The sequence below is a fragment of the Schistocerca gregaria genome, chromosome 3 (assembly GCF_023897955.1).
Source record: "Schistocerca gregaria isolate iqSchGreg1 chromosome 3, iqSchGreg1.2, whole genome shotgun sequence".
NCBI classification, from domain to species: Eukaryota; Metazoa; Arthropoda; class Insecta; order Orthoptera; family Acrididae; genus Schistocerca; species Schistocerca gregaria.
Genome location: NC_064922.1, coordinates 615,026,923 through 615,050,753, shown reverse-complemented (window position 1 = coordinate 615,050,753; position 23,831 = coordinate 615,026,923). Strand labels below are relative to the sequence as shown.

Sequence of the window (23,831 nt, the reverse complement as noted above, 5' to 3'; positions counted from 1 at the left end):
AGTCCCATGTTCCATATCACTGAGATCTTCTCATCGACCCAGTCTGCAGTTGGTGTTAACAACTCAGCATTCTCCGCCTCGTTTTATACTGATGGTTCTGCAACTTGTGACATCGAGTAGTCAATTTCTCATTACCTAGAGGGGTTCTGATACTTCTGAGCAGACAGCGTATCTATTTAAGCATTTAACCTATTATTCATCATAAATTCTGGGAGTTGCGAGTAGAGTTTCATACCCTGCAATATCTGTCTGACAACACCTGCAGAGTTCTTACAGGAACACTCCCACACGAGGAACACCAACATGACCGTGTAAAAAGTACAGCTGAAGTTCTGCAACGCGCCAAGTCACCGCTTCTGAGAAGTTGGCTGCAGTGACGTGGCGTGAGCATAGTGCTGGCGCGTTTCCTCCTTGTAAGGGGGCCCGAACAGTCACGCAGCACCTGGAACGAGACCTATTTCATAAGACCTTTGCTAAGGGTCGCTTTGTGTCAAAATACTCCTGATTTTTTTTTTTTTTTTTTTTTTGCCTGCAGACAAATGCAGTGAATTTTCGTGTCAGAGAACAACATATAACGCTTCTTACGAAAAACGGATGCGCTGTTTTAATAATAGCATTCAAGAGCCTGGAGGGTGGTTTGCAAACCATAATGGTTTACTAGACACGGACCTGCTAGAGATTGTATTCTCTTGCCTTCCTCTGTCAGGTAATTGCGTTTCCAAACCAGTAATGAGACACTTACAGTTTGACGTGTAATGTGAACTACACCATTACTTGCCACGTTTCATGTACTCTAAACCAGCAACTGACGTGAAATTCACACAATATCAGAAAAATTCATAGGATAAAATAGGGGCCGGAACCCTTCACTATAATACTTGTAGTTATCCTCTCAGCCATCAAATCAAACGAGATAGCTAATTTTACGATGTAGGAAAAAAAATTACGTACAGCATCTTTAATGACTGACTTAAGTGCATGTACGTCGTTTGTGGGGTTATTTAAAGATACAGTTCCGTGTGTCCAGACAGCTCTGAAATTCCACTCTTCTGCACAACATTTTGAGGAATGGGTTAGCAGTTTTTTTTTTAATCCTGTGCTGCAAGTTATGATCGTAGGGCGGTTGAGGTCCAGTGATCACTTCTGAAGTCACATTGTGAAGAGATGAGTCGTCAAACCGACCGATGGAGAAATGCATCTTCTAGCTGAAGCGTTTAGTAAACCCTCAAGAGGGCCGTTATTTACGATTTAGACATATGCAAAATGCCAAATTTTGCGACACCTTTGGTTGTACACAAGTTTCCGGATGATCTACGAGGAAAACGAAGCGATTCGATAATCGTCAGTAGAGAACAGTGCAGTTCAAATCAACCAAGAGGTTTTAGACAGCTCTGTTTCAAGTTGCTTATTTTTCCCACATTCTCTAACATGTCGTACGAGTGCATACGTCAGAATACGTACAAGGATTCTGTTTGAGGTTGCTATCTGAAAACGCTTCCTTATAATTCTTTACTACTATAAACTTGACTGCATGCAGCTAGGCAAATAAAGGTAAAGGTATCAAAAGAGTATTTTGGACTCTGCATTTAATACAGGACTCAAATAGCGATGATTAAAAGATTTCCATCACGCGAGATGACCACCGAAATTTTAAACTGCGTGCACTTTTTAAGAGCAGCAGCTTGCAAACAAGAAGGTATACTTACGTACAAGTCATGTCGAATTATGACGTAATGGGGAAGACGCCTCGTGTAGATAATCCCAAGCTTGCAAGCACTAGCAGAGACACTGATAAGTACGCCCCTCCATTCCTCGCCAACACATCTTCTAGATGCGTAGCTATGCCTTACAGCTAACGTTCAACGGAAACTTAACAAACATTGGGCGTTTCCCAAGGAAGCATAATAGAACCTCTAAAGCCTTCAATACAGACAAACGATTTATCTGGCGGAAATGCAGAGAGATTTGGAGCAAGCTACCACTGTATGTAATGAACGGCCGCTCTATTTGAATGTAGATAAATGTAAGGTAATGCCTTTAACAAAGAGAGAAACTGATAGTATCCCAAGCGATGTGAAATGGCATGATTACGTGAAATAAGTGATAGGTAAGGCCGTTGATCAATGGAAATGAGTCGGCTCTTCGGGTGAATCACATTTCTGCAACACTAGGTTGCTTGTCGTCTCCACAAACGTCGTCAACGAGATGGACAGACACGGTGGGAAAGGAGATGGACAGAACGGTGTGGGGGTGGGGGTGGAGAAGGTAGGCAGAGAGAGAGAGGGGAAGGCGGTGACCGACAAACAGTGAGGTGAAGAGGAGATGAGCTTATAGAAGACTTGAATTTATACATGGCCGCGGAACGCCGGGTACTCAGCTAAAACGGGTTTAAATCACCTCGGGGTATGACCATACACTGCATTTGGCCTGCGGTGGTCGCACAGTGGCGCTGGCAGCAGTTCACATACGCAGAGGTGTGCTGGTGCATGTCAGAGTACGGTGCACCGAGTAAGTGTGCAGACGTTTTAGGACGTGCTAATGGTGACTGTGTGTTGAAAAAAATGGTTCAAATGGCTCTGAGCACTATGGGACTTGACTTCCGAGGTCATCGGTCCCCTAGAACTATTTAAACCTAACTAACCTAAGGACATCACACACATCCACGCCCGAGGCAGGATTCGAACCTGTGACCGTAGCGGTCGCGCAGTTCCAGACTGTAGCGCCTTTTTTTTTTTTTTTTTTATCTGCTCGGGGCGGACGTCGTAAGACATCCATTTATGTTCGTTTTTGATCGATTGACTCAGTTTTTTTTTTATTACAGAGGGCGCCGGCCGCGGTAGTCTCGCGGTTCTAGGCGCGCAGTCCGGAACCGTGCGATTGCTACGGTCGCAGGTTCGAATCCTGCCTCGGGCATGGATGTGTGTGATGTCCTTAGGTTAGTTAGGTTTAAGTAGTTCTAAGTTCTAGGGGACTGATTACCACAGCAGTTGAGTCCCATAGTGCCCAGAGCTATTTGAACCATTTTTTTTTTTTTTTTTACACAGGGCGCGTAGCCCTCTGACCGAACACGCTGAGCTACCGTGCCGGCTAATTTTAGACAGTGGCGGGGATCGAACCCGGGACCGAAGACGTTTTGATTATGAATCAAAGACGCTACCCCTAGACCACGGGTACACTATTGCCTAGAACCGCTCGGCCACACCGGCCGACCGACTGTGTGTTGAAAATTGCTCAAAGAACACATATCGACAATATTATGAGGGGCAGAATACTAGGGCGACTGGAGGCTGGTCAAACACAGTGGGTCGTAACACGGGCCGTCCGTGTGCCACAAAGACTATGGCAGACTATGTTGTTAAGAGACTTTGTGGGTTTGATAGGCAACTAGGTTCTTAGTGGCGAAGAGTAAATTGCAAGGTCCGATTCCAGCAGACAACTCAGGTTTGGCTCAAACCCGCCGCCAGAGCTGCAGCGTACCGACCGGATTAAAGTAGTTCACAGAATTTTAATAGACGAGGATTCGGATAGAAGACTTGCGGATGGCAGTGCCGCTCCTTCCCTGCTGTGGCCGGGATATAGTCGCTGCTGCGGAAGTAGGGCGCGGCGTGCTCGGAGCCGGCATCGTCTCCAGAATCTGGCTATCGCACGCACGGCGCTGGCAGTCCCCGCGTGTTTGCTCCAGATAGCCGGGAACACACAGCACAGTACGCGCTTTGTCGGCCCGTGCGAAGTGTCAACACGCCGCGCCGCTCTTACCGGGCGCAATTACCGAGGCGGGCGACACGTGCTCTCCGTCCGACCTGCGAGACACCGCCAGCCTGGAGCTGCACTGAGGCAGCCCGGATTTCATTCCGCAGGCCTCAGGAGATTAACTGTCGACAGATGTCAACACTAGTCTCCTAATGCTCTGATGCGCGGTGATTACGAGTAATGCTTGTTAAGGAAAATGTAGTCATCAACTCGAACACTGGTTTAAAAACCTTTAATAGGTATTACTAACAATAGGTGCTATATTATTCTGACAAATTCACGAGATTAAGAAGTATTTAACAATAATATATTCATTTCAGCTCAGTCGCTGTCGATCATATTAGTTGAGCAAAATTAACAGTTAACAAATAACGGCTGCAATATTCAAACTGCTGTCTATTCTAGCGATGCAATTACTGAAGATTCAGCTAAGTATAAAGCTAAATTAAAATGTGTGAAAGCTTGAAACACGTTTTAGTATAAATCAAAATACATAAAAATACCCGACTGCTGTGTTTATTACAATACTAATACGTATTATTGCCGCCAAGAGCAACTGCCAATTGCAGTGGAGACGGTGTGAATCTTTGCAAAAAATCAACATTGATTCTACAAACGGAAATCTTGCCGAATTCAGACCTTCCATCAGATCCGGAGCGCCCTGAATAGCGTCATCCAGGTAGGCGGAGTGTTCATTGACTTCCAGAAAGCATTCGATATCGTACAGTCATTTAGTGGAGAAAATACAACCGTTCCAACAGGTTTATGATAGGAGCAAGACTTTCTTGCAGCCACAACTCAACTCGGCGTTGTTATAGAAATAAAATCAACGCATAGGTACAGTATAATGGTGTAAATAAGCAAAGAGATGCACTATTGTTCCATTACACTACCTCCGATAAATAACTGGAAATACTAACAACCGTAGAATACCTAGGAGTAACATTCCAGAGCGTCCTGAAGTGGAATGACCCCCTAAAACGAACTGAAGGAAAAGCAGATTCTAAGCCGACTTTCAATGGGAGAATCGCAACGATACATAATACATCCACAAAAGCAGCAGCATAGGAACACTTGTTCCATCGATCCTTCATTGTCGTGGAGATCTCCTACCAGATCACATTAACAGAAGAGATGGAGAAGACTTTCGTCACGGGATCGTTTAGTAAGAATGAGAACTTTACGGAGATGCTCAAACAACTCCCGTGGCCGACGCTTCCGGAGAGGAATTGCGCATCACGGAACACCTACTGTTGAAATTCCGAGAGCATGCGTTCTAGGAAGAGTTGGGCAGCATATTCCTTCCTACCGCATAACTTAGTCTCACGAAATGACCTCGACGAGAAAATCAGAGAAATTACACCTCATACAGAGGTTTATCTACAATGGTTGTTCCCGGACACCTTTCACGAGTGGGGCAGGGAATGCAGCAAAAGATGAACAGCATTCCACAGATGCAACTAATTCTAACCCTCACAAACACCCTGTGTAAGCTTTAGTCCACCAAAAATGTGTGGGTTCCTCATAGATCCTGCCGTAACGTCATTCATGGAATGTTTATATCAGACATGTCGTGGTTATTCTTATTTGTATGAAATCAAAACCGACAGCACATACAAAGAGGGTAAAACTGCCATTGGTTATGAGGTGGACAAACCTTGCAGAAGATGGCACGAAACACGGTCTTGGACGTATCCACAGCACTGTGATCACTTTCCTGTGTGTTTTAGCATTAGCAGCTAAACAACCCTCACAGTGGTGAACGTTTGTGACATTCACAGCAATACAGTCTGCAAATGGCATTTAGGGCTTTTCGATTCTTTTTCTCAAGCACTCACGTTCAGCCTGTTAACGTTTCTTATGGCAAATCGGATATATTACTCTTGAGTTATTTCGGCGTCGGGCGAGGCAAAATGTTCAACGTTTTAGTCACTATTTCAAGTTCGGTATGAAACCATCAACGACTCTTCGACAGTTATTTCACTATTTCGATCTACTTAATTTCAGATTTCGAAATTTTATACATCGTGGAGCTTCCGTAACAATCTCTCTGCCCGTGACCCAGAGTACTTTGCACTCATGTTTCCCTCCCTGTGACGTGACTACTCCATGACTTGTGGAGATATATGCAAAGGACTTGGTTTATCCATTTAAATATTTTAGTACATGGAAAATCCATAAATAACACTATCTTAATATTTATCACACATATAACCCCTTCCCCACTACCTCGATGAATCATAGGAGCTTTAATCTGAAAACAAAGCACTGCCTTAAAGAGAGGAGATAGCGGAGGCGGCATGAGTCACGATAAACCGATACGCTACGAGACATTCGGTTGGGTCGTTGGCTTCCTTGTTTACGTGAGCCACCTGCGTAAACTCTTCGGCGTCTGTAATTTGCGTTTCAGGTTACCTACTCAGACAAGGCTACGTTTTCAGTCTCTAACATTTTAGGCCTTTGAGCCAGCCTTCTTATTTTTATGAAGGATTTGCATTAGTAGAGCATTACATTGTGCATATCAGCTCAGAATAGTTTCTCGTGCTCTCCAGCCAGAGGTGATACTTACCTTTCTGTATACAAACTATCTAATCATGCTCACCGTGACGTGAATGGTGGACGATAGTCATAACAGAAACTATGGCTCTCGTTTTCCCTTTTATGGATGGAACGAGCAATGCGCACTTAGTCTCACCTCCACAAGTTTCAGTAATGCAGTTACACATTCGTGACACAAATCTATAGTGTACACAGGTAGTTCAAATTTATCGAGAAAAGACGAAATTGCGTACTCAGCGAGAGGCAGGGGTGGATAGCTGCCTTCTCCTTTGAACATACTCCCACACCAGACAGACAAGGCAGTCAGTCAGTCAATCCATCCATCAATCAAAAATTTCAGTATCGCTTTCAAGAAAACTAGAACACGTAATTGGTACAGTCGATGGAATCCCTATCAGATTCTATAACCAATTCGCAGCTGAGTCACCTCCTCTATTAACTATAATGTATGGTAGATACCTTGAACAAAACACTGCGCCCAGTTCTTTGGGAAAAAAAAAAGTACAGGTCACATCCGCCTACAAGAAGTGATTCACAAACTATCGTAGATAGTCTGATACCAATTTGCTGTAGAATCATAGAACGTAGACAGAGCTCAAACATAATAGGGTACGTCGAACAGAACGACTCCCTCCACGCCAACTAGAATGAATTTCATAAACATAGATTATGTGAAACCCAACTGGCACTTTTCTCACATGACATCCTGAAAGCCATGGATCAAGGCAGTTGGGCAGTTGGATAGATGCAGTACTTCTTCAGTTCCGAGAAGCGTTTGTCTCAGTACCACACCTAAGCTTATTATCAAACATACGATCATATGGGGTATCAGACGAAATATGTGGTGGATTAAAAGCTCTTTGGTAGGGAGGATGCAGCAAATTATCTTGGATGGAGAGTCATGAACACATTTCTCAGAACCTTCGGGTGTACCCCAGGGAAGTGTGTTGATATCTTGCTGTTCATATTGTAAAGTAATGATTTTGTGGCCAATATTAAGAGAAACCTCAGACTTTTCGCGGATGATGCAGTTATCTACAGTGAAGTACAGTTGGGACGCAGCCGTACAAATAGTCAGACCTTGATAAGATTTCAAAGTGGTGCAGTGATTGGCAGGTTGCTTTAATGTTCAAAAATGTAAAATTGTGCACTTCATAAAACCAAAAAAGCAAAGCATCCTATAAATATAGTAATAGTGAGTCACAGCTGGAATGTGTAAACTCATAAAGACCCCGAGAGTGTAACAAGGAAATGAGGTGAAACGATCGCACAGGCTCAGTCGTGTGTAAAGCAGGTAGCAGGCTTAGGTTCTTTGGCAGAATACTATGGAAATGCAGTCACTCTGCAAATGAGACAGCTTACAAATCAGTTGTGCGACTCACCCTAGATTTTGCTCAAGTGTGTGGGACCCGTACCAGATAGGAGTAGCAGGGGTTTTGACCGTATACAGAGAAGGCCACAATATTGAATTCCCTAAGATTTCCGAAATGAAATGGACTTGGCATCCAGCTTCAACTACCATTTCGAGTTCAAAGTTTGTTAATTCCTATCGTGTGGCCTTAATGACGCCGGAAACCTGAGTGCAAATGACAGCTCTGGCAATGCACTGCCCTTTTGTATCTTATGTACGCTATACTCCCGCCAACTGTATATGTGCGTATCGCTATCCCACGACTTTCGTCCCCTCATTGTATAGGTCAATCACCGATTACTTGGAAGACGGACAGAAACTAACCAGAGGATAGAAGAGAGAAAGAAAGGCTCGAGTGCGACGATTTTTGGCGCACAGAAGATGGTTGGTTGGTTTTGGGGTTTGATGGGGGCTAAACATCAAGGTCATCAGTCCCCTGTTCCAAACAGACATACTTGTAAAAGGCCTCTGTACCCAGAGGGAGTACAGAGCTAAAATGAACACCGCAATAACACAAAATAGGGGACATGTAAAAGGAGCAGAGCAAATAGTTGACTAGAGTAAAACAGACTACAGTGGTTGATGGATCCGGTAAAAGGTCAACCACTCAACTACAAACGAAGAACCTGCAGCTGGAAAGCGCTGACAGAGGTACCAACACAACTTGTTACCATAAAAGACACTATTTTCGTATCCACGTCACAATTAAAAGTCGCTGGAGTGAGTGTGGCCTGAGAAATCATGCGAGAGCGCTCACACTAGAGTGAGTGATAAAACCCAGCTGCACGGGTAAAACGTAAAACTGAGTCAGCGATAGAGGCATCGTCACCTAGAATTAAAGGAAGTGCAGCTGGTAAATTAAAGAACCGCCGCAAGGGGGCAGAAGATGGACCACTGGCAGCCCCGCATCACAGCGACACTTGGGCGGGTTCTCACGACGAAGGAGACAGCTGTGGGTCAACCTCGTATGTCCAGTTCTGAGACGGCAGACAACAACTGAGTCCCTACGAGTGCTCCTCAAGGATGAGTTCCATACGGCCGTGGACGACTTGACCATGCGGAGCTTATTTGGCGTGTTCAAGACAGACCATTCAGAGCTCCAGACGTCGCGGACCTGGCGATGCAGGGCTGACCGGAGGTCTCTTTCCACGAGACCGAGCTCCAGGGGTGGCCTGCTTGGCCAACCGATCGACACGTTCGTTTCCTGGAATGCCGATGTGGCCCGGGGTCCAAACACACGTCGCTGAACGGCCACACTCGGCGAGAGCAAAAACAGCGCAGACGTACCTCTTGTGTGAAGTATGCTGCAAGGACGCCACATACCGAGCCGCTAGAGAAACAGTAGCTAGGTAACGAAATGGGTTTCCGCGACCAAGGCTATCGATATCTGTGCAAGTATGGCTCACGCGGAGAGTGAGAGAAATCGGAGGAACAATTGTGTCAGGGGTGTGCTACACAAGAAGAGTATACCTGTGTAGTGTAGTGTAGTGTAGTTTTTTGCAGTGATAGTGACGTCTGTTGCTCACGGCTCAGCGCCATTAGAAGAGATTCTTCCTCCACACTACGCGTCTCCTCTCAAACACTGTATGTGGCCATCTTAGAAACCAGTGTGTTTCCTTGATAGATGGCTTCAGAGTATCTTATGCACTGCTCCCACCATGTTGTCAACCCAGATGGTCTTGTAGCCCCTCTCGTCCTGCAGAAACGTTTTTGTCCCTTAAGTTTGAAATGTTCCTTTCGTCCCTATCTTGGAGATTGCATGGTATTGCTCGAAATCGCGGTCGCAGTCTGAATTTGCGATTTGTGATGCACGAGATGTCACTGCATAGGACAAATGACTCTCCAGGGCAGGAGGAAAGGTGAGCGAGTGCACGATAAACAGCAACGAGCTCCGCAGTGGAAACTCTGCTCCCACAAGGCAGGGAGTGCTGCCCAACGTAGTCGCCGTGGATGAAAGCAAACCCTGTGCGTCCATCGACCACAGAACCATCGGTGTAGACTACATCTGCATCGCGAAACGAGGCAAGAAGAGCCAGAAATTGTTGACGAAGACTGGCTGGTGGAACAAATCCAAGCAAAGCCGCAAGCTGGTCCCCGGCACGAATCCGGCCGCGGTCCGGTAGTATACGTCGGACCCGCGTGTCGCCACTATCAGTGACTGCAGACCGAGGGCCGCCACACGGCAGGTCTAGAGAGACTTCCTAGCACTCGCCCCAGTTGTACAGCCGACTTTGCTAGTGATGGTTCACTGACTTCTACGCTCTCATTTGCCGAGACGATAGTTAGCATAGCCTTCAGCTACGTTATTTGCTACGACCTAGCAAGGCGCCAGTATCCGTACCATTGATATTGTGAATCATGAACCATAAAGAGCGACGTTCTCCATTAATGGATTAAAGTTAAGTATTCCACCAGCTACGTCCGTTTTTCTCAATTCTAATTCCCTTGTCATGTTCCAGACCTCACGCCAGCCTGCGTGAGCTAAAACGCGTGCATTTCGGTATCCTTTAGAAATACGGGGTTGGCTCTCCTGCCAACCACAACATACACCATAATTACTCCACTGGGAACCGAACCGCGGCGGTGGACTGCTGTAGCCGGCTGTGTACCACTTAGGGCTACGGCGGAGACGAAGCCTCTCCGTCGTTTCTAGGTCCCAAGTTCAATACATTCATACGTACATACACTATACTATACTATACTATACTATACTATACTATACTATACTATACTCGTGTCGCCTAACGAAGTGTTTAATGGCCTTTATCGAATAAAAAAATAAAGGTTTCCGAATGGTACTTCTCTGTATGGTGTGGTTTGTTTCGTACCCTCGCGTGAACCTCCATAGTTAGGGAATGTAAGACAGGTCCCGGGCTCGGGGTCCCACCGGTAAACGAGCTAGCTACAGCTGGCGGCTGGCGGCTGCCCACGCTCTGCCTACCACGAGTATCCGAGTCGCAGCCGCGGCCTCTGCTGCGCCCTTTCGCCGCTGGAATGCCGCGCCGTGCCCCACCTCCCGGCCGGCTGGCTTGCGGCACGGCTCTACAAGGTACGCAGCTACAGCCAGGCAAACAGCTGACGCTCGTGCAGAAAAAGCTTTGCCCGCACTCCAGATTAGCCATCACCACCTACGGCCTACGTGCTTCATAATGCCGCGCTTTCGGGTGTTCGGCCGACGCGTTTCCTGTTTTCTACACACACGTCGCCTTTTTTTTCTCCAGAAAGAACATTTATTATACAGATTATAAGTGATTCAAGAGAGCCCTGATTCCATGTTTAGCAATGCTGTTGTTTTTTTCTTCTTCTTCTGGTGTAGCTCTATATTTCATTACAAGTCTTCAACGAATCTCGGCAATTTTCTTCATAGCCGGTACCACACCAAGAAATCGAATAAAAGATAGAATTCCTTTCACATCTGCAGTGTTTATAATTCTGCTTGACGACTAGTTTCTGCCTTTTAGGCCATTACCAAGTGATTTTCTGTTTGAAAGGGAACACAGACTACATTACCTTCACGAAAAGAAACGCAATGCTATGAACGTAACTTATTAGAAAGTAGAAAATTGTGTGATATGCATCAAAATGGAAGCGCCTTTAAATTTACGTGCTCTGTTCGCATATTGTGTCTTGCTACTCTGACAGCCAGACATTTTTATAAGGCGCAATTCCCGCGTATCGTAAGCAGCCACCTTTATAACTTCGGCTATCCGAGCACGCCTCTTCTTTTTTGGCAATTTTGCTTGTTGTGGTTGGTCGTTGCTGCCGTCACATAACATCCGTTCAAGTTCGTTTTGTTGACCCTTCCACCCCGCTTTTTATTACACAGGCCATCCAGCTCTCCGACCGGACACGCCGAGAGACCGTGCCGGCTGCCTCCAGAATCGATCCAAACTTCCACACGGAACGTAACTAGGACACTACTCCTCGCACAGTTAGTGATTCCCGCACAGGTAGACAAATATTATGCTATTATTTTAGCACAAATTTTCGTGTGTCGTAAGCGGCTGACGTCAGCACATAATCGCACAATGCGAATCTACACTAAGACAAGAAAAAAGAAACGATGCTCCAGGGATGCAGTTATTCGAATGGGACGGAAACCGGCAGTTGTGATGTACACTTACAAACAAATGATTAAAATTTCAGAAAAAAATGATACTTAATTCAGGATAAACAACTTCACAAACTGAGCAAGTCTATGGCGCATTGGTCGACCTCTGGTCCTTATGGTAGCAGGTATTCGGCTTGGCGCTAATTGACAGAGTTGTTGGAGAACCCCCTGAGAGATGTGTCAAATTCTGCCCAAAAAAAAAACATAAAAAAATCCCCAAACACTCTCTCTCTTGACACAAAACACACACATAAGAAAGTACTTGTAATAATAATAATTAAAAATCCTGAACCCTACATTCTCTCTCTCTCTCTCTCTCTCTCTCTCTCTCTCTCTCTCTCTCACACACACACACACACACACACACACACACACACACACACACACAGACACAGACACAGACACAGACACAGACACAGACACAGACACACACACACACACACACACACACACACACACACACAGACACACAGACAGAGAGAGAGAGAGAGAGAGAGAGAGAGAGAGAGAGAGAGAGAGAGAGAGAGAGAGAGAGAGAATTAATTAATTTTGAGCATAGAAATAACAAGTTTCAAATCCTAATTTTGGCTTAAACAATGTCTGCTTTAAGGTGTAAGTGATTGTAGATAACAAATGTGAAACAAAACAGTCACTGTAGATAGACAACGCATGAGAAACACCACACGATGTGCTAAAAAGGTATGAATTCATAATTTTATGTGTTTTTTTCAAATATCTGTAATTACCATTTAAAACTAATAGTTGCATGTGTACAGACAGTAAAGAACATACTTTATCTTCAACAGTCATAAAATAAAAACCCATTAAAAATGCTGCAACTGCAGTGAAAGATGTTTAGGTTAAAAAAACAAAACTGTCTTTTGCTAAAGGAGGACCCTATTCAAAAACTTATGTATTGTTAAAGCAAATACACAAAAAAAGAGGTTCAACCCCAAGATGATTATTTGCCCAATTGGTACGTTATCGTCAAAATCCCGAGGTGGTTGGATACCTCTGCTCACAACGCTCCAAATGCTCTCAATTGTGCAGAGACCCGGCGACACTGCTGGCGAAGGCAGGGTTTGACAAGCGCGAAGGCAAGCAGTAGGAGCTCTCTCTCCACGAGTGAGCGGGCAGTACCTTAATGAAATGTGAGGTCAGGCTGGCTTGCCGTGAAGGACAACAAAACGGGGAGTAGAATGTCGTCGACGAACCACTGTGCTATAAAGGCGCCGCGGATGACAACAAAAGGTGCCCTGCTATGAAATAAAATGGCACGCCATACCATCACTGCTGGCTGGCTGGCTGGCCACAGTCAGGTTGATATCCCGACACCGTCCCGGCCGCCTCCAGAAATGTCTTCGACGTCAAGTCTCACTGATGGGAGTAGAATTATCCATAGTGACGAGTTCCGCTTCTAAATGAGTCCCGAGGACCTGCGAAGAAGTGTGTGGAGACGATACGGATGGCGGTGAGATGCCAGCCTTGCTAGAGCCCGCAGTACGACGCGACAACCACAAAAAGTGACGGTCTGGCTCGTCGTTTCATTTCAAAGCAGGTTGTCATCTGTGGCACCTCTACAGTGCAGCGGTACGTTGATGATATTCTACGCCCCATTTTGCTGCCCTTCATGGTAAGCCAGGCTGGGCTTACATTTTAGCAAGATAATGCCCGTCCGCACACGGCGAGAGTTTCTACTGCTCGTCTTCGAGCTTGCGAAACCGTACCCTGGCCAGCAACGGTGCCGGTTCTCTCCATAATTGAGAAAGTTTAGAGCATTATGGGCAGGACCTTCCAACCACACTGCATTTTGACTATCTTACGCACCATTTGGATAGACTTTGACACGCTATTCCTCAGGAGAACATCTAACAACTTCGTCAATCCATGCCAAGGCGAATGACTGGCTGCGCAAGGGCCAGAGGCGGACCAATGCGTTAACTTTTTGTGAAGTTCTCTCTCTTCAATAAATCAATCACTTTTCTGAAACTGTAGTAATTTATTTTTATTTTTAGATGTACATGAGATCTACCGATTTCCGTCTTGTTTTCTTACAAGGGAACCTCCCCATCGCACCCCCCTCAGATTTAGTTACAAGTTGGCACAGTGGATAGGCCTTGAAAAATTGAACACAGATCAATCGAGAAAACAGGAAGAAGTTGTGTGGAACTATGAAAAAAATAAGCAAAATATACAAACTGAGTAGTCCATGCGCAAGACAGGCAATATCAAGGACAATGTGAGCTCAGTAGCGCCGTGGTTAGCGTGAGCAGGTGCGGATCGAAATGTTCTTGATTCAACTCTTCCCTCGAGTGAAAAATTTATTTTCTTTATTTTCGCAATGCTATGATCTGTCCGTTTGTTCATTGACGTCTGTGTTCACTGTAATAAGTTTTTGTCTGTGTTTTGCGACCGCACCGCAAAACCGTGCGATTAGTAGACGAAAGGACGTGCCTCTCCAATGGGAACCAAAAAATTTGATTGCAAGGTTACAGGTCAACCGATTCCTCGACAGGAAAACACGTCTGATATATTCTATACGAGACTGGTGACGGCATGTGCGTCACATGACTGGAATATGTTGTCGACCCACCTAACTTGTACACTTGGCGGAAGGGTAAAAAGATTTTTCTACCTTGCCCGATTTAGGTTTTCTTGTGGATGTGATAATCACTCCCAAAAAAGTGATGAGAACATAAGAGTTTGTCACATAAACTGCAACAAATGAATGCAACAGTTTCACAGTCGCACAGTTTTCCCTGTGCTCTGTCAAAACATGTGTTTCTAACGTTTTCAAATTTTTACGTGTGTAGACCGACAAATCCTGCATATCTCCAAGCAAATCTGAACATGTCCTGGAGTTTTGGAGAGCGAAGCTGATTATATAAAAAATTAAACTTTTCGCTCGAGGGAAGAGTTGAAACAAGGACCTCTCGTTCCGCAGCTGCTCACGCTAACCACGGGACCACGGCGCTCCTGAACTCACATTATCCTTGATGTTGCCTATCTTGTGCATGGCCTACTCAGTTAGTATATTTTGCTTATTTTTTTCATAGTTCCACATAACTTCTTCCTGTTTTCTCGATTGATCTTTCAGTTTTTCAAGGCCTATCCACTGTGCCAACTTATAACTAAATCTGAGGGGGTTGCTATGGGGCGGTTCCCTTGTTAGTGTGTAATTCGTGTTTACCACAGCCGTAGCCGACAGCGACTGTCCCTTCAGACATGCCTACATGTCTACAAGAAATTGTATTACGAAGATGCAGACCGTGTATAAAGACAGACTTTGTAACGAACAGAGACGATTTGGCGGTGAGGCGAGGGCCGCCGGTGCGGTGTCCTCGGCCAGCACGGACGGCACGAGGCTGTCGCCTTTGTCCGCGGGAGCCAATGTGCGGCAGCCTTTGTGTGGCTGGCTGTTGCCCCTGACACAGCGCTGCACGGCTCACCAAGTCAAACCACCACCACTCACTAAAACCAAAAAACTCTCACCACACCAAATAGAAAAATTGCCAGTTACAGCAGTAGCACAGCCATACAGAAGGCCTCATTTACACACCGAGAACCAGAACTCCCGCGACAAACTGTCAGAGGTTGTCCAGGGACACCTCTTACGCATTTCGGTACAACGGGTACGCGGTCTCCGACGGTTCGTTACAGAGCTATAACGTAATTATGACTAATCCAGTTTGTTACCGCAATTACCTTCTTTTCTGTGAATGTGCCTTCACAACATCGAAGGAGCCTGTAATATGCAAACAAGAGGATCTCTGGGAAACATCCGCACTTGTATAGTTTAAATGCCACTATTTAGAATAGGTGTAGTCTTTGGGATAAGGGAAGTTGGTAATGAGGAGAAAACATCTTTAAAAATGAACCGAATGACCTGAAACAATCTTTAATTCATGGTTCATCCTTGTATGTCCATAATTTTCAACATTTTTTTTTACAGTGCATTAAAATACGTCACTGTAAATATGTGACGTAAGGATGTAATCTTGGTACACTTTAGGATTTTTTTCATTTTCTTTGAGTGGTAGGGACAGAGACAAAGAACTACCGCAGTGGTCACGGTTATTATCTACGACAGGGGTTCCCAACAAAACTTTCTCGCGGACCGCCTCATCGAGCATGATTGGTACCTTGTCATATCACAGTATCAAGTACCTAAAAAATCCAAATGAAGAGTCTTTTTCTACCTTTTCTATTTTTGGTACTTAGAAAAAACATTGACATGTGCGTTACTCAAAAAATATTGAGCTTAAAAGTTTTTCAATTTAGCCATTATTGTTATTAACTATTTGCCTCTGTCTAATTCTAGTTTTTCGCTAGAGTGTGCTAATGTCAGCTCGCTCTAGGAAGACGCTAGACGCAGAAGTTAGCGTTCGCTAAAGCTCTGCTCATGCAGGAAGCCGCCAAAACAAAAAATCTGTTATCATACGAAATACATTTATAATATTTTCATTCTAATAGCATCTTGCGGATCCCTCTGGCATATCTCGCGGACCCCTGGGGGTCCTCTGACCACCTGTTGGCAACCACTGATCTACGACAATGCTGCACACAAATTATCCAGTTAAAAAGTACTTTAAAATAAATAAAATCGTATTTGTTATAAGCTAATATGAAAAGGGAGTCCCTTATTCGTGATTAACACGTTAGCCTCGAAAACTGTAGATATTAATAGCTAAAAGTTTCTTGTATGTTAAAATTTTCCACAAATAGTAAGTTGTAGCGCAAAATTGAATGCAGTGTCAGAAGCCGGTTAGAGAAGCTTTCTAACGGTACCTCATTCGTTCCCATATGATAGTATGTGTCGAGTAAAGATATGTGATATCCAAAATGTTATAACACAACACAGAGTAATGCAACAACCCCAGACGAAATACGTACGCTTTTAACATAGTGTGTTCTATCTGTTCGGCATCCATCGATACCAATTTTCTCAACTGAAATTACTACAACTGTTTTGTGTAAATTCGCACGTATCTCGATTTTTGCAGGGGAGTTCGCGGTATCAATAATATTTTCTGTTACTAGTATTGCTTTGTGCATTCTGAATTTTATATAAGCATTTTATATTTTGAAGATATATTTACAGGAACTGCGAAAAAAAGTTAGCCATCCAGTGATTATTACATTAAAATTAAACAGAACCGCTCAGAATAATAATTACAATATAGCTATTAATACATAATCTGTAATAACGTATAAATTTCTGCTTCTTGATGCACAAAAACAAAAAATCCAACAATTTCTACATTTTAACACCAATGAAACATCTTTAATGCATTCTTGTCTTTGGTAGTATGTTGGGTCCAAGCGGAGCAGAGACAGAAAGAAAGAAAGAGAAAGAATTGTTCTCAACTGTGGTTAAGTTACGGACTATGTTGGCAATGTAATGGACATTTTACGAGCAGTGTTTGCTGTTAACTACTTCAAGAGTTTGGCAAATTTATATTAAAAGAGTTGTGGACTTTGTGGACATGGCATTAAAGATTGTCATAAAAAGTGTAGTTATAATTATTTTGTGGCTGGCTGGACCGTATCTTTGGAGTATCTGAGTGGAATTTAAATGACCCTGGACACTGACGCGGCAACAAGATAACGTTGAGAATAAATACTTCCTCACCGGCTGTTGAAATACACTTATTAAGAAGTCACTACCGGCTATGCATCAATAGAGCTGCACATTCAAGGGATAGGTGTTTTAAAATGCCTGGCGCGGCAAAGTGGTTGCTTAGAGTAAAGTCCCAGCATTCATCGCCAAGACAGAAGGAAGCAGCACGCTAAAAGCGATAGTTCGTGACTAAACTGATTGTGATGGCAGAGCACCACGTCATAGAGAGGATACATGTGTACGGCGCCAGCGTACAACAGTTCATTATCTAAATTAAATCCTGAAACCTGCAATGTAATTCATATTTGCTTGAGGAAACAATTCACTGCGCAAAAGTGCAGTTACGGTGTTGCTGCGTCGTCTGTTGCGTGCTGCGGTTGACAATTGCGCGACGAATTAATTATCAGTCGTATTTTTGTGTTAAGATTCGTTGGGCTTCGTCAACTCTCAGCCAAATTACCGCAACCTAATCTTGTCCTCAGGTTTCGCTACTGGTCAGTTTTCTCCCTTCTCTCCACGTCGAATACAAATCGAGTCGCCTACTTCGTATTATGCATCACGCAGTTGTCAACTAAAGTACGGTACGAAGACGGCGTAACTTCATTTTAGCCCAAAACATAGAAAACACGTTCGTGTAAACTTCATTAATTTATATATGCAGCATAAAAGATGTCCCGGTAAGTTTAAGAAATTCATTCAGGTGAGAAGAAGAAAGATTACAAATGTTGGTGGTGCACATCATCTAATAAATTCAACAACAGATACATAAGAAATGAAGCATTTAGCAAATGTGAGAATTTAAAAAACTGTCACACAAAAATAAAGAATAAAAGACACGCATAGGATGCGCCAGGAAATATTAAAGAAGTACCTAAAACGAAAAACTCCGTGAACGATAGAGCAATTTCACTATCAGCTGATTCGCAAGTTTGATTCAACTATAAGGGTCCGTCAGAAGAAAACGAGGTAGACGGAAAAAGTAAGCAAGCTGTTTCTTATTTCAAAAGTAATCTAACTTCAATCATTTATCCCACTGTGACACAAGACGGTAAATGCCTTCACGGAAAAATGTTTGCGATTGTCTACGGAACCATAATAGTACGCAGGCGTGCACCTCTTCGTCCGAAGCAAATCGACGGCCACTAATATCTTTCTCCAGGGCCCGAAAAATATCGCAATCGCGTCGGGAGGGATCGGGAATGCACATAGCACGTTTAGGGGGTTCCCAGCGAACTTTCTGCAGCTTGCTCTAAACCGTCTTGCCAATCTGTTGGCCCGCTGCGGAGTTTCACTGATGCGATTACTAAATTTTTGAGGCCCTGAAGGAAGATGCTCGTAGCCACTGATTTGCTTCGGACGAAGAGGGCCTGCATACAATCGTGGCTCCACAGGCAACCGCAAACATTTTTCCACGAAGGCACCCGACCTTCTTCTCTGACAGTGGGATAGATGTATTCACAATTACGGCGATTACTTTTGTAATAAAAAGTTACTTTTTTTCCATTCGTCTCATAGTCATGATTTCCAGTTATATCTCGAATCGATAATCTGCCGTATTTTCGCCCAGGATTGTAAGAGATTAACCTTATATATCTGTAGCTACCCACTTTTTGATGTAAACCTAGTGTAGACAGCTAGAAAAGTCGTTGCCTCTGACACCCTTCAAATATTGAGGGCAAATGGTGTTTTCATTCCGGTCACGGTTGTGTCACTTCTCCGCTAGGGCGTCACACGGGTTTGGTCTCTCACAAACCTGTATATTTCGTTGTGAATGGAACGTAGTCGCGCTTGGTTCAACCGTAACAGACAACGTTAACTGCTGTCACGGTTGGGGCACAAAGGCGAGATACTTGAGTGAATAAGGAGCGATTCGCCTTCGGGAGACTGGCCCGCGATGGAGCCGTTTGAAAGGACGGTCAGCGTGCTGCGGAACGCCTGGTTTTCCGCGGAGTGCACAGGCAGGTGGCTCTGAGTCACGGTCCGCGTGCCGTCTGCGCCGGAGAGGCCTGCAGGCAGAGGCGGCGACGGCGCATGCGCCAGCGTCCCGCGCGCCCACAGCGCCGTGCTACTGGACCAAAACTACAAACCAGAGGCGCACTTCTTGCCGGCTGTGTGTGCCCTTCCGTCACTAATTCTGCTCACTTCTTTGTCTTGCTAGCGCCCAAGATACGCCGCATTCCACTCCAATACGAGTCGCCTCCGAAGAGCTTCCACTAGTTGTCTCGCTACTTGTACTGTCCTTCAAACGCCCCTTCGTAGCGGCAACGTTCATGTATACGGTTTGCCTCTCACGATTATTCTGCGATACCTGTTACCATTACTGACAGTACGGAATTAACAGCTTTCTTATCTCAAGCTAACTCTCAAATTCCAAAATAAACCAAGCGAAACAAATGACAGCTCAGGCATCGATATTAATAGTTTGCTGTGTTCTGTACGTCCATAATACCTAAACTTCAAACATTTGGGCAAAATACAAAGCGCTATAAACTGGCTCCTCGCTGCATAAAACATACTGCTCAGTCAAGATGTTGTAACTGACGACTATGGACCGATAATGATTAGGTGCCATCTGAAACATTTTTATTCTGTTAAATGCTACCTTACTGTGAGATTTCCTAGTACAGGAAGAAAAAAGGTAACCACAATAAAAGATTGATGACGCCAACAGGCCACTAACTTTGTAAGGAAAGGCTTTTATTAGCAGCTAGTAATCAACGCTAACTAAATATGGCGGTTTACCTGTTACCGGTAATTTATTTTAGCCTATACATAAAATGCCGATAATGTAACCACTAAACACTAGCTCGCCTTACACTGAGCCGTCTCTCTACACTTCAACGTTTTAAACAGGAGAGTTGCACGTCTGTCGACACTACGCTACGTAACGCGCAAAACAATAACCAGAAGCCTATACACGATGTTGCAAAACACAGTCGGTTTTTTGCGTCAAGGTGCGCACACTTCAGTTTTAGCACCGTTTAGTGTTCGTTTAAGGGCTGGATGTCTGAACACTCACCATTTGGTCTATATTCGTAAAGCCTATGTAAACTTTTCACTAGGTTACCCGTCAAGCCTTCATTGCATGCTGTTAACGGACGGACTGTAAGAAGAATAACTGCAGCTATTCTTCTCGCCGATCTCACTGACTCCGTCGAAGAATGTTTTCACTGAACAATATCTTTATTTCCGCTCTGAAAGCTTGCTGTTAGTATTTTCTTAGCAGCTTTATGCGATATATTGGTGACTTACAATTTAAATTATTCGAACGAGTTCAACAATTCGCTATAAAATAGGCAACAGTTACATAATGATGCCCCCCCTTGCATTTTTTCTTGTTTACATACTATGTGTGTACATACTATACACCAAAATAAGCGACAGGTACTTGTTTATTAATATAGGCTTTGCAAATATACGTGATTTTTTTGTTGTTACAACGAACAGTGAGCTAAACATTTCGCACAAACATAGACATCTGGCTAAGCTACAGCTCAGTTTGTTACCATAACCATTGTTTCGCATTCACGTTCGTTGTTTTACCAAGTGTCATCCAGGCTTCCACTTCTCAGTCTAACCTAGACATCAGACTACGTTACCGCGCGACTGCTACGGTCGCAGGTTCGAATCCTGCCTAGGGCATGGATGTGTGTGATGTCCTTACGTTAGTTAGGTTTAAGTAGTTCTAAGTTCTAGGAGACTGATGACCTCAGATGTTAAGTCCCATAGTGCTCAGAGCCATTTGAAGCATCAGACTGCGCTACTGATCAGTGTTGCCACCACAGCGAGGATGATAAAAAAAAAAAGGGTGGCAGAAGACACTATCACTCTCTAGACGATCAAATAATGGAGCAGCTCAACCCACGGATTAAAGGGTTTTCAGAGTCATTAATGTCAATCGCCCTTAGCCACCATTGTATAAAACAAAACCTACTTCGGTTCCAAATAGAGTGAAGAACGATTTAAGCAAGCCACAAAATTTTGTACATTTTTTTGGAGCATAGCGCTGTTAATGGTAATCGTGATCTGCACTGTTAAAGACAGCAGTTATTGAAACCTGCTTTTGAAATGTAAATATATACACCAGACGTTGGGTGAACAGTATGGCAAGAGTGCCGATACGAACTTGTAAACAAGACAAAGTTGCACGGCAATGGCTAGATGTTTTGCCGCTGCAAGCGAGAATTGAAATAACGCCTCGTCTTTTTCCACTACCATCGGTCTCCTTGATGTCAGCCCCCCCCCCCCTCCCCTCTACCATCTAATTGTTTAATTGTTCGACGAAGGGCTCGGGGCACACGCAGCAAATAAATCTTACACATTGTGATGTTATTTTAACACAGATAACATTTCGACTAAAATTATAGTGTAAACTGTAGCTGAATTCGTTTCTACGATATTATCGCACCCGGTAATTTTTTTGAAATTTGACTAATCAATCAAAAACTTTGTAAGATTTTTGGACTCATTTCCAACTTTATCATGAAATAGAAGATCAGTGTTATTAATAAAATCCGTTTCATTGTTCTAGATTACGGATTCTGCTAAGAGTTTTTGTCCCAACAGCGTACGATGCCCAGTCTCTATACGGTTTATAGCTTAAAATATCCTTTCGCGCCGTCAGCAAAGAACAATATCCAACAAAGAGATTTCATTATCTTGCTGTCGTTAATTACACTGAGAAAATAGCTTGGAAGCACAAGGCACACCATTTCTACACGTATGTCCCGCTGATAAACAAGTCGTTACTCTCTCGTCCTGGTTATTATTTGCGTACACATCAAATTTTAAGAAAACTACGAGTAACTTGTTTGAGAGAAGACAATGTAGTTCTTTTCTCGTGCAGAAGGTATCAGCCACTCCGAGATAGAATTACACACACACACACACACGACTGATTTTTTATGTACGGTTATGATAAACTGTACTTAACCTTTTACTCATTTGATTTATTTTAAAAGGTAAATACGTAATTGATTGTCCACAGGAAATAACAGTAGAACTCCAAATCTTCAAATGTGTGTGAAATCTTATGGGACTAATCTGGTAAGGTCATCAGTCCCTAACCTTACACACTACATAACCTAAATTATCCTAAGGACAAACACACACGCCAATGCCGGAGGGAGGACTCGAACCTTCGCCAAGACCAGCCGCACAGTCTATGACTGCAGCGCCTTAGACCACCTTTTTTTTCTTCATCTGTTCATGGCGGACGTCGCAAGACAACCGTTTCAGTTTGTCGTTGATCCATTAACTCAGGTTTTTTGAGGGCAGCTAACCCTCCGGTCCAACATGCCGAGTTACCGCGCCGGCTCCGCTCGGCTAAGCACGCGCGGCATAGGAGAACTAAAAATACCAACAGAACCACTGAGGACAACTGTCGCTTGACAAATGGTCTGCAGAGGCGAAAAGAAAAAGAGCGACTGAGCGAGGTAGGACATCAACACGTAAACACGGTCGCAAACCAGCGCTCGACAGACATGAATTAAGGTCATATTTGTTTCGTTTCCTACCCAATAGTGGCCGCTTTAGTTTTGAGGTTGATAAAGGCAATGTGTGTCGCTACCTCAAAGTAAATGCCGTCTGCTTTTGCAAACAGTTTACTCCTCATTTGCTCAATTTTTCGCTGCTTGATTTAAAATTAATCTTTTTCCGCCCTTTGCCGCGCCTAAAATAGTGGTCCTAGGCGCTAGCTAGCCTTGCCTAGAGGTAGAAACGGCGGCGGGCAGCATTTGTTGCAGACGGCAGGTAAGAAGCAGCTGGCGTGGGCAGCCGGGCAGGCGGAGAGCGGCTCGCCTTGGCCTCGGCGCGGCGCACTCACCTTGCCGGTGGCCTTCTTGTAGCGCAGCGTCGCCTGCCGGATGAGATCCCTGACGAGCATGTCGCCGTCCCCGCAGGGCACCACCACCCGCACAGGCCCGAAGATCACAGTCACCTTCATGCCACCACACACTGCGTACTGCTCCAGCACAGAATCACACAGCACACGCGCCGCGTCGCGCACTAGCAGAGCGGGCACACGGGTTGGCTGGCCGCATGACGGCGGCGTCGCCGAGCGCTCACTGCTGGAAGACCGGAGAGGAGCGCTGGAGGCTCCGGACTGCCGCCCTCAGCCGCGCCGCCGACAAAAGCCGGAAAAACCTGTTTTCCAGCGGCCCCAAGGTGCGGCGCTGGCGCCCGCCGCAGCGCGCCCTGCCACCTGGCGGTCGCCGGGCGAGCCACTGGCGCGCTATCTGGCGCCGCACGTCACAAGTACTGGGAGCGTGAACACGCCAAAATCAAAATTCGCTCGCACGCTAGTTTACTTTTTACTTATCTGCATGTTCTACAGATCATAATTGCAATCTCCGCTATGATATAGCACGAGCCATTTAGTT

At 44.7% G+C, this 23,831-nt stretch overlaps 1 protein-coding gene across 1 annotated transcript in view; it reads right to left on the bottom strand.

The window, feature by feature from the left end:
* The window catches only part of LOC126354218 (partitioning defective 3 homolog), a 468,105-nt gene extending 444,561 nt beyond the window's left edge, over nucleotides 1–23,544 (bottom strand). The window contains exon 1 of the mRNA XM_050003695.1: nucleotides 23,276–23,544. Within this exon, the coding sequence (XP_049859652.1) occupies nucleotides 23,276–23,395 (120 nt within the window). The 5' untranslated portion in view covers nucleotides 23,396–23,544. The remainder of the gene's footprint in view (nucleotides 1–23,275) is intronic.
* Nucleotides 23,545–23,831: the final 287 nt, after the last annotated feature.